At 40.9% G+C, this 12,298-nt stretch overlaps 1 protein-coding gene across 4 annotated transcripts in view; it reads right to left on the reverse strand.

Moving 5' to 3' along the window:
- TRAPPC10 (trafficking protein particle complex subunit 10) overlaps window positions 1-11,478 on the reverse strand; it is a 101,219-nt gene extending 89,741 nt beyond the window's left edge. For 2 of the 4 annotated variants that reach the window (XM_038407474.2, XM_043506519.1), the window contains exon 1: window positions 11,148-11,478. In XM_038407474.2, the coding sequence (XP_038263402.1) occupies window positions 11,148-11,244 (97 nt within the window). In that variant the 5' untranslated portion in view covers window positions 11,245-11,478. The remainder of the gene's footprint in view (window positions 1-11,147) is intronic. The other 2 variants (XM_038407455.2, XM_043506512.1) reach the window with 2 other exon arrangements.
- Window positions 11,479-12,298: the final 820 nt, after the last annotated feature.

The following is a 12,298-nucleotide window of genomic DNA, read 5'->3' on the forward strand; positions in this document are numbered from 1 at the left end:
TTGGGACAAGAAATGTTTGCTGAGTCAGCAACCAGCCCACAATTAGTCTGATCTTTGAGGAAAGGAGTCCCATGAACCTTTCTGTTTTTCAGATTCAAAGGCAAAATCCACTTATGTCCACACTTTTTCCCTTCAGTTGTATTTTACTTGCTGAGGGAGCTACCTTTTTGTAACCTGAAACAGGACAGGAGGTACAATCACATGCCAACAAACCATTATTTTGTAGGCTTTCCACGCCCTCTGACTGTTAGTGCTAAAAATGGGTTTGGTTTTGTTTTATTATTTCCATTCCCAAATTTCACAGTCAAGACCTAGCTTCTAATGCATGCAGTGAATTTTAACAGTACTGTATTTAACTGATCAGTACTGCAGATGATTGAAAGCACTTAAACATCCTTTGACAGTGATTCAGCTGTCACAAATAGGTGAGAGGCAAATTGGTGCTTTAACAAGTGTTTTTTATAGGCATGCTAATTAATGACACTCAGATGTGTGTCCGCTTACAGGTCAGTAAAATTGAAGACACTCATTATGTGATGAACACCATAAAAATATTTTTTTATGAAAGAACAGGTGATGGAAACATGTAAAAAGCACTTGTTAATGGGAAACAACCATTATTTTATAGGCGATTCTTGTTTGAAATATATGCAGATTATGCAACTCGCATATGTGAGCCTGTTTAAGATCCCTCTTCCACGGATCATTTTATATCTGGAAAATATTTTTTCCATTTAAGACAGGAGGCAACATTTCTAGTATCCTGCTCTGATAACTAGGCAGTCAGAAAACCTGCCTTTAATCCCCACTCTACTATGAGCTGCTCGTATGCCCTCTTAGCTAAATCATTTATTGTGTGGCTCCATTTCCCCACCTGTAAAAATTGGGTATTTATCTCCTACTTTAAGATCATCATAAGAAAGGCATGCTTTATAAAGCGTGCCTATTTGAATATATAGGTAGAAAGACACTTATGACAAACTATCAAAATAGCTGTAAATTAACGATTCTATAACAGATCTACGAAGACACTTTTCAGAACATCTAAACTGAAATTTGAAAAGTTATTATGTAACTGTTATAAATACCACTTTTCGTGGATGAACACACTTAGTGTGAATTATTGATTTATAAGTGATGCAGTTACCCTAAACTGGTGAATACAAAACACACATAATAAAGGAAAAATCAGTATTTGTAAGGGACAGTGAAGAAGTAAAATGCAGTCATATTTCCAAGAAAACACATACTAGAGAAGACAGAGATAAAAGTTGATAAGAAGGATTAATATATGTACGCTTGACTCACCATAATCCCTCAGAAAAACTGGAAGCCATTCAGCTTGGAAGTTTGTATTAAAAATAATCATTATTAGGATTCCACCAATGTTATACTCTTAGCCCTTTTGACATGGGCAGTTAGCCAATATTCAGATCTTGGGGGTTGTTCCCACCAAAGGGAGAAACTGATGATGTAGTCAGGTATTTCTTTCATGTAATCCTGATTTACAAAGAATGTACATAAAATCCTTTTTCCCTAACAAAGGAGGAATCAAACAACAGGAGACAGTTTTTTTGCTTACAGTTCCAAGCCTCTTTCCAGTCAATACTTCACTGGAAAGCACTCATCTCCCCCCCCCCCCGTTCATGCTATAAGCAGTTCTCTATCTCTGGGACCTCCTTGCCACCTTCTCTATGGACTTCTGTTTTGTTCCTGCCCCTTCTCTCACCAACACCTTCCTCAAACACCACCCAACCCCCTTGTTTGCATTCTGACCCCAGGGGAAAAAAAAAAAAAAAAAAAAAAAAATCACTCAGACTGCATAGCTCCACTCCTACTCAAGACTCCCACTTGGCCTGTGCTTTGGGTGCTGTCTTTTACTATTTTAGCTATCAATACGCAGCTTTATTGCTTTTTACATTTCTCCTTACAGAAGGGTGGCTGTTACACCCACCAGTGTCAATGCGATTTCACTCAACGTGCAACCTAATTAGTATTGACTAGAACAATTTTTAGAAGAGGCATCACTTTATAGTAGCTTGAAGAGTAGGGTGAAAAAGGAAAGGGATACATAAAGTATGGTGTCCAGAGGGTAGTTATACTTCTGTTTACATTATCACTCTTTGAACATTGTCATAGAAATGTTTTATATAAGGTTTTACATTTCAAATGTAATAACTGTGCACTTAATGTGGGATTTTATTTTCAAATTCCTGACTAATTGTTTCCAGGTGAACTAGAAGACTGCCTAAGGTCATGACAATAAGCAAAACACTTTCGCTGGCTTTAAGCAACTAGTACTATATTTTGATACATTAATCTGGGACACTGACAAGAACCTATACATTTGTCATAAGGAGGAGTAATCAAATACATAAGTATAAAATGGCAAAGTGTTGGCTGGAGAGTAATAATGGGCTAGAGAGATTTATATCTAACAATTACCATTAACAAAAAATGTAGACTATTCGCTCCCCACGTTTTTCTGATTTGGGTTGCACATTGCACTTGTTTCTGTAGATCTTTCTATTCCCTCCCAGCAAAGGAGGCACTTCCTTGTTTTCGTGGGGTGTAGGGGGGGCGCTGAGATAAGGATTATCTCCTCCCATCCCTCAGTGACTTCTTTAAAACTTCTCCCTCTCAAAAGCTCTGCAATAACAGCATACATTTCTCTGGCAACAACAGGCTGGACTTATCTCCCTCTACAGACCACAAATGCTGCTCCTTCAAGGAGACAGTTGCTTAAAAGAACAATGAAAGGCACTCTGCATAGCACTTCTGACCCTGTTGGGTCAAAAATGGGCACTTAGTATCTGAGCACTTCAGAAACATTAATGAATTTATCCTCACAATCTCCCTGTGAGAAAGTATTTAATCCTGTTTTACATAAAGGGAACTGAGATATAGCGTAACTGTCTAAGGTCACAAAAACCGGAGTTCAAGGAGCTGGGATATGAACAAGAACTCTCCAGCCCAAGTCCAGTATCTTATCTACAAGACCATTATTCCTCCCAAACTGCAACAGTTCTATTTTTTCCTGTCTCCTCTTTCTCCGTTGGTGTGCATCTCTTCCCTTGATCATCCCTCCCCTTGTTTCTCTTAACCTGTACTGTTGACTTCTCCCCCAGCTTCTGAACATACAGCTTACATCCCCAGAACTGCACCAGTGGCAGTTTTGCTGCTAGCCCTGCATTACAGTGCTTCATCAGCAGCAATGACAGAGATAAAGTGCAAATGATGAAACCCTATTTAGGTTTTTCTTTTTCTTCCACAGAGAAAGTGTTACGTGCAATTCTCTATTTCTTTAGGACCAATACTCATTATCTAGTGAGAATAAAACAAAATAATGGGCTTAAGCTACAGCAGGGAAAATTTAAGACCCACATAACTACAAGAACAATTACAAAAGAAGCGGCTGCTGGGGAGACTGTAAAATCACAAGCATCTGAGGTATTCCTTTATTAGGGATAGTTCAGCAAAAATGTAGTCAAGCTGCAATGATGCAGGAGATGGACTAGAGAAGACTCACTGACAGATCCCTGCCAAATGGTATCATTCTATGATTAAAAATGGAGAATATGGATAGTAACAATTTAATAGCAAATCAGCTAAAGGAAACCAGACTGTAACATGAGAACATGGGTGTATGTATGTGTGTGTATATATATATATATATATATATATGTAAAAATATTCCGACATGCTAGTACATGAATATCTTGGGAATTACTGTTCAGACAGAGCATCTAAAATCCTTTAGATTGTTTTTTCTTCAAAATGCATGGATGATGGCATAAAGCATTTTAGAACAAATGTGAAATTTCAAACCTCATATTTCAAATCTTTCAAAAAGTAACTTGTTTAAGATACCAAGGAATGCAGTCTGTACTGTTTTAAGGTGTTAGTGAGATCAGTTAATTCAAAGGAAAACAAAGATCCGAGTTCAAGACTTGTCAGGTAACTGAAGGGGTAAACTAACTTTCAAATACTGCCTGTTCACATTAAAAGAACATTGGTTAATTAACGAATTTGCACCAGAGTAATACTTCTGCAGCAGCACTGGCTCCAAAAACTTGAAACTTATTTGAACCACTTAATGTGACTGGTCATCTTCCAGACTCCAGCTGTTGCATGAAGATACTACGGTGGAAAGCTAAAGCATATTCCTGTTCAGTAATTATCTTCCTATGCTTGCGGAATAAACATGAATGAAAAAGAGAAACTAAAAATCAGGGCTATGCTGGCAATGTACCAGTAGTGCAACACAGCCATGCACAAACTGTTCGATTCTGGCTTAACCCCCTGGTTTGCAACCCAGCAGAAGCTGGCAGTGATGAAATAGCTACTCATACCATTATGCAGAGCCCCACTGGTATTTCAGGAGAAGTATCCAGACCTCCATGGCAATGAGGATTTCTTTACTTTGTATGTCCTAGGTTTCTAATGTGTGTTTTTTAAAGTAATTACCACATTCATGTTGAGATTTTTATTGTTTAAGTTACATGTATTCTCAACCTTAAGGATTTTTTTCCTGGAGATAAGTGAATAAGAACTATATTAGTCTGTCAAGTTTAAAGTTATTTATATTTTGCCAGCCTACATGCAATGCCAAAAATGGTCAACTGCATTCTCTAACCTAAATTGCTCTTGCAATTTCATTTTCACAAAGCTGTCCGGAGTTCCTGTCCTAAACTGCTTTGCAGTGATGCTATTGGAAAAGATGTTGCCTTTCAACCCCTCCTTAACAGTTACATTTGTGTTGGGGGTGAACAGTTTTACAGATATGAAATAGAAGGTGCTCAGACATCTGGACAATTTGTATAGTATAAGAACCTAAACAGAACAAACTATTCACAGGTTCTGAATAGCAATTGTTAAACTGACTTGTCTATCAGTTTCACTCTGCTGCTACCACCAAAAGGTGTAGCAGCTTCCATTTCAGAAATCCAAGCTTGAATTTTGAAAAAATATTGACCATTTGAGGACTAGTCACCACTGGCAAGTAAAGAAGATTTTAAGCCAAGTATGTTTTCATGTTAAGTAAAGACTACCTTTCAAGTTTCAGAGTAGCAGCCGTGTTAGTCTGTATTCGCAAAAAGAAAAGGAGTACTTGTAGCACCTTAGAGACTAACAAATTTATTTGAGCACAAGTTTTCGTGAGCTACAGGAATGCATCCAATGAAGTGAGCTGTAGCTCATGAAAACTTATGCTCAAATAAATGTTAGTCTCTAAGGTGCCACAACTACTCCTTTTCTTTTTGCGACTACCTTTCAAGGTACACTTATGACAGTCACTGATATGACTTCACAAGATGGGTTGTATCAAACTAAACTACTACTTTTTATACTGTATTTAAATATAATAATCCCACCATAAAGCAGCAAACACAGATAAAGATGGAATTCTTGATCTTGCCATGAATTATTTTTACAGAGCAGAACTACTCACAGGCATGAGGTTCATTTTGCTTTAGAAAAAAAGTAGCACTTTTTCCAAAGCAATTTCCAGGCTTCCTATAATCTTCTGTAGCAGCAACTACTTTTTATTTTAAATACAGCTTGTTGAAGAGGATGGTGTTCAAAATGAGCTTCAGCTCAGAAAGGACTGGGTCTCTCCAACCTTTTTTTTTTTTTTTTTAATCATTTAGAACAGCTGTATAGGTTTCTTAGATTGGCAGAAGTATTTCTAAAAGGAGGGCTATTTCACAATACAAGTGTTTACCAGATGCTGAACAGCGAAGGATCCAATCGTGGTTGTAACAGAAGATATATTTTTAGAGTACAAAACACAATTTGTTCAATGTTCACCCTTAATTAATATAAACAGAAACTGGTTGGCATTATTTCTTTGTCTCAGTTCCTCAACATCAAATTTTTATATATTTAATCAGACAAAGAGCCTACTGATAACCGGGGGCAAATATTACTCCTATTCATAGTTACCTGAAGACTGTACATCACAAAACCTTTTTAAATACAAGAGAACATTCACGTTATTTTAAAAAAAGAACAGCAGTATACAAAGTAAGCAGTATTATTATTTGTTGAATTACTTCGATCATAACCCCACTACCAATAAAGTACTTTTGTTAAATTATTTTCTGTATTAGCCACATGGACATTTTGTACCATGCAAGATTTAAAGCATTTTCTCTCATGTGATATCAAGTACAGAAAAGATCGCAGGAAATTGACAAGGTATAGAAAAACCTCAGAATTCTCAGAATTTAGGGATAGAAAAACTCAGAATTCTGATGAGGTCACAAACTATTCAAGCTTTACTGTCATGGTTACCATGAAATCGCCAGATCAACTACATTTGATCATCTCTTGTCATAGAATATCAGGGTTGGAAGGGACCTCAGGAGGTCATCTAGTCCAACCCCCTGCTCAAAGCAGGACTAATCCCCAATTTTTGCCCCAGATCCCTAAATGGCCCCCTCAAGGATTGAACTCACAAGCCTAGGTTTAGCAGGCCAATGCTTAAACCACTGAGCTATCCCTCCCCCCTTTATGCAGTCTTTAAGCCCCTTTGTTTTTAGTTTAAACCTATTTTTACCGAAAAATCCCCAAGTTTCACATAAAGTATATTAATTTTTTTTCCTATTTCCACCTTACTTTTGTATCATTCAAATATATAAATAACTTGTTTTATTAGGATAATACAATACATTGCATGAGATATATGTATTACAATAATACATTAATCTGTATATATGCAAAGCTGCCTGTTAAAGTAAGACTATGTATTAGTCTAGAAGTCGCACACAATAAAGAGGCTCACACAGGCTTTGAAGTGCGTGCACACCTGAACATACTGATGAATCTCACATGCAAGCTGTTAAAGATCTGATGCACTGAAATGGGAAGAAAATGAAAATCCGTATCAGAGTATGTTTCAGAACACAAGGAAGTATTCAAGCGTTTTTAAAAAACAAAAACAGGAGAAAAGGATGAAGTTGAGTGTATGCACTCTAAATGGTGTGGCCCAATTATTATATTTAAATATTTATAGACTAATAGTTCTAAGTCTACAACAGAAAACTTTATTCAAACAAATTTTATTTGGGGATTAGAGATGTATTGTTTTCTTAAACTCAGAGGAGCATGTTTTGAGTTCTGTTTTAGTTCTGCAGCAAACCACATTGATGAATGGAATTCAAAGCACTAATCTACTAAATACTTTTTTCACGCATCTTTCTGTCCACCAAAAAAACCCCGAGATGTACCCACAAAAATTATTAATAGTTTTTTGCACTATTTTCACCTGTTTCTGTTGTTGTGGTAATAAACACTGATAAATTCCCAGTAAAAATTAAATAAAATAAAAACTAAAAAAGAAGGGCCCTAGTAGTCTTAGAGCTCGTATATCTAGATTCACACATAGTATCTGTAGAAGTACTTCCACAGAACCTTGAAAAATCCTTTAACAGCAAGTTAGTTAAATTTGACACTGTACCGGATGCGAGTCTGAGCAACAAAAAACACATAGGAGAATTGTACAGAAAAATAAACAAGCCTTTCCATGGTTTTGGAGGGCTGGTAATGGCCCTTCCTTCAGGTCAGTATTAAACCCTTTGGGATGAGACATAAAAAAAACAAAAACAAAAACCACAAAACCCTGATCACTTATGGTCACAAATGTTTTGCAAGCAAGGCTACTCATAGGTTTTTGCGGTAACCTCTGCAAAACAGTTGTAGAACTCCCTGAAGCTCCTGCCATCAGGTATCCTCAGCTATGCACACCTTACCTCCCACAAGCTGGGTCTATCTGTTTTTACTTGTTTGAGACTCCATGGTCCCCGGTACCACTCCCTATGTGGATGGGGAAGCCAGGAAGTAGAACCAAAGTGCATCTCCCGCCACTTTAAAAAAATTGGGGAGTCTGGATGGCTTGAGAAGAGTCCCAGTTATAAAGTCTTTGCCCACTAAGTCATATGATCATATCCAGCTCACAAAGGTAATGATCTGAAGTCACCACCATCCACAGCTGTTCAGCAGTCTATGTAAAATGAGTTAAGTCGTCTAAGTTCAGTTCCTGCTGAACAGGTGTCCACATCACAAAAAGCACTATAACTATCACACTTGTTGGTTGTTTCTGAAATGTCTTTCAATTCAAAACTGAGATACCTGGCTGAGATGCAAGGTGAATAGATCACTGTTGCAGCTCATGCCACATCTATGTTGTGCATAGATGATTTCAGTCTTCAGGGCTGTCATCCCAACACTTTTCACAAGCACTAAATTCACTTACAGTTTGTAAAAACACAGATGTGTTTTTAATTCCAAAGTGATTGGTGCTAAACGAGAATGGAATTCTAGGTGTGGCATTTTAAAAAGTTAAGGGGTATGAGTGCAGTTACTCAAACAATTTTTTGTTGTATTCTTTCAATGTAAAAACAACGCAATCAAGTTTCATCAGAATTGACAGATGAACAACAGACCCTGATATGAAGCACAAAATATTTCAGTCTGAAGTCACATTTGGTCAGGGTGCGTAACAGTTAAAAACAGTGAGGCTATGAACGCTCTCCTCCTTAGCCCTATAGTGTTAACATAATACTGTAATAAGGAAAGCATGACAACATTTTTAAAGTTTAATTCATGGGTATTTTTCTTAATGCAAGTTTGGAGTGAAACTTGTTTGAAAGATTTTTGGAGTAGGTGGAAATAGAAAGAAGGTTCTACATATCATTATATTTAGCTTACAAGCAGTATCAATGAAGAAACAGGCACAAAGATGTGAAAAATGTCATTCCAGGCTGCATAAGTAAATCCCATTGAGTTTATAGTCAGGAGTCTTTTCCATATACCAAACCAGTCTAGAAAGTCAGACAGATTTTACAGAACTCAGATACAAAAATGTAATATTGTTAAAGTAAGAAGGTGCACTGTATACCCAATGGGTTTGGGTTTATTTTATAGATAGCTCAGAAGTGAGCACAGCACACAGCACTTAAGTATTCAGTGTGCTAAACTGACAGAACTTTTTAATTTTGAATAGGCTATTTCTCATGTTACTTGTATGAAAGTGAAAAAACCCTACAACTCTCGCCCAACTGACACTATGAACAAGCAGTTAACAGTTCCATTTTGTTAAACAGTTGCTAATTTCAATTAAGTTTAACTGTTTCTCTGGACTTTTCATACAACAATTAAGTGCCTCTGATGTTTTTACAGGGACCACCACTCACAATTATAACAACTGGATATGCCTGTAAGTCTATAAATACTTGGACAGATAAAACACTGAAGATTTTTTCCTGATATAATTCCAAGTTAACTGCTGCTTTTGGCGTGTACCAAGTCAGTCCATACCAGTAGGAAGCTGATCTGATTACGTATTCCAAGACAGCACTACAGTATTAAAACTGTTACACTGTTCTTCACCTAAACTCTAATTTGCTAATCATGTTTGATCTGATCCCTCCCTAGACTTTATCCTTCTCCAAGCCTCAGGTTTGCTGCTGCCCGATCACCTATGTCCTCTAAAATTAACTTCTGTCCTGCCTCTCCCTCTGCTTCTTCCAAAAGCAGTTTATCACAGCATAACTATACATTTGTTCAGGTTTTTTTTTATTTGAAGTGTTAACATGCATTCCAAAAATAATTCTTATAAGAACTGTACAACTGCAAGTAGATACCCCATAAAACTGGACAGATAGATTGAGTAGGACTTGCAGAGAAGCACCAATATTTTAAGTGACAGATGGGACAGAGTAGCATTCTCATGCCTTTCCCTCTTCCCACAATCATACCCGAATGGAATTGACTGTGGCAATTTGAAGGATGAAAACATTTGCTCGGATTGGGCCATACTTGAATGAATTCCTTGTTGCCAGCAGTTGATATGTCTACAAATGAATCTCAAACTCTGCTGCCAAGAGTTAAAACATAGCAAGGTTTGAAAACTCTCTCGCATGTTCCACTATGTCAGTCGTGAAACCATGTCCCTATATCCTTAAGGGAAAGTTGTTGTTTTTCAATGGGAACTTTTGGTTCTGTAAAAACATAGAAATAGTCATAATGGCTCATCCCCAAAATCCATCTAGTCCTACATTCTGTCTCTGACAGTAGCAAGCACCAGACAGTTCAAAAGAAAACATAAGGATTGTGTAGTAGACAGGCATAGGGAAGCCTGCGCCAAACATTAGCTCACATCCTAATCTCCAACACTGATTACCCAGGGGTTGGCAACCTTTCAGAAGTGGTGTGCCGAGTCTTCATTTACTCACTCTAAAACAAGGTTGCACGTGCCAGTAATACATTTTTAGAAGGTCTCTTTCTACAAGTCTATAATATATAACAACATTATTGTTGTATGTAAAGCAAATGAGGTTTTTAAAATGTTTAAGAAGCTTCATTTTATATTAAATTAAAATGCAGAGCCCCCAAAGCGGTGGACAGGACCTGGGCACTGAAAAGCAGCTTGGGTGCCACCTTTGGCACATGTGCCATAGGTTGCCTACCCCTTGTTTACAGTATAAAGCGTACATCTCCCCTCTGTTTTTTCCACCAAATGCATCCGATGAAGTGAGCTGTAGCTCACGAAAGCTTCTGCTCTAATAAATGTGTTAGTCTCTAAGGTGCCACAAGTCCTCCTTTTCTTTTTAGTATAAAGCGTGAACATCTCTTCCACAAGCTGTTAGAATTAACTCCTGTTTCTGTAGATAAGACTATCCAGAGCAACTCAAAGCCAAGCCTTTTACAAAACCTAAAGTCAATAAAATCACGCTGACTACTTTTTTTAAAAAATCCACATAAACGTTTAGCGTTCGAGAAACGTAGGTGCCCCTGCACGGGCTGTAAACCAAACAGCGCAGTGTTATAAACCTGAAAAATCAACACCGGCTCCCAACCATCATCACTGGCTCTCCAAAAAAAGCTCAAGAAGAACATGAAAAGAGCGCAGGGAGCGCCGCCCCGGCTTCCTGGAGCTGCCACTTTCTCTAGCCGGAGGCGTTAGGAACAGAGAGATTTGAAACAAGAAATCTCCCCTGACGTGCCCTTCCCAGAGCCCCCCCGGTAGCCGGCAGAGCCCCGGGCTCTGAGCGCCCCGGCTCCCCGCTGGCCTCGGGGGTGCCCGCAGGGCCAGTGCGGGCCCGGCCACCAGCCGCCTCCCCCCGCGTCCCGCCCGGGTCACTCACAGGTCACGATGGGCTTGTTCTCCATGGTGTAGATCACCGGGGGCTGCGGCGGCTGCTGCGTCTCCTCCTCCTCGGCGGCCGCCGCCGCGGGGTCCATGGGCGGGCGGGGTCCTCAGCCCCGGCTCCGGCTCCGCGCCATGGAACCAGCGCTGCCGCCCGCCGCCGCCGCCGCCGCCGCCTTCCTCCCGCCCCTCCGGGGGCCGGGATGGGCCGCGCCGGGACTGGGATCCCGATCCCCCTCCCCCCCCGGCCGCACGCGCTGCCCCCGCGGCCCTGCTCCAGAGTGAGGAGCGGCTCGAGCTCCTCCACTTCCCGTGTGGCTGGCGGAGCATTACCGCTTCCGGGGGGAGGGGTGGGGTTAAAGGAAAGAGGCCGGCGCGCGGCCGACACAAAATACGCTTTAAGGGGGGGCGGGGGTGGGGAACGGTTACGCAGAGGGGGCGGGGCGGACAGGTAGACAGGGGGCGGGACAGACAGACAGAGTAGCGAGGGCGCGGCAGGAACTCTCAGGGAGCCGCGCGCGGGCCGGGGCGGGGCTTCGGCTGAGCCCCACCCCTGGCTGCCCGCGAGCCGCCCCGCAGGCGGGCGCTGCCAGCACCGCCTTGCCCGGGGCAGGGCTCGACAGGTGACGGGCCGAGTTCGCGCCTCGGCTCTCCCGGCCTCGGCTGCTCCTCGCGGGGCCATCCCGGCAGCCCCCTGGGTCCCCAGTGCCACCCCCCTGGGGGCTTAGCTACCGGGCACCCCCCCCCGTCGGGTTCCTCTCGCCCCAAGGAGCAACCCCGCCCCCCCCATCAGTTCTCTTTGAGGCACCCTCTAGCCAGGTTGCTGCACCCCAGAGCTGGGGGGGAGGGAGAGTAAGCAACGAGGTTAATAGCAAAGTCTCGCGTTCAAAGGTGAACTAGTAAAGAGAAGCAAACGGCTGCAAGTTACACAGACACAAAACATAAAGATGCTACCTCAGGTTTTACACTGAGGAAGTGAAAAATGCCTCTTCTAACCTCATACAGCTATTGCTGAGCTCCCCATCATAGCCTCTGGCCTAGCACCCGGCTCCAGTGTTGCACACGCAGCAGACCGCCTAGATGCTGGCTCTCAGTTTCTGGCTACCTTTCGCTTCAATCCCCTTTTCTTTTAACAGGGATTGCAAATCG

Source organism: Dermochelys coriacea, chromosome 1 (genome assembly GCF_009764565.3).
Source record: "Dermochelys coriacea isolate rDerCor1 chromosome 1, rDerCor1.pri.v4, whole genome shotgun sequence".
Classification (NCBI taxonomy): Eukaryota; Metazoa; Chordata; order Testudines; family Dermochelyidae; genus Dermochelys; species Dermochelys coriacea.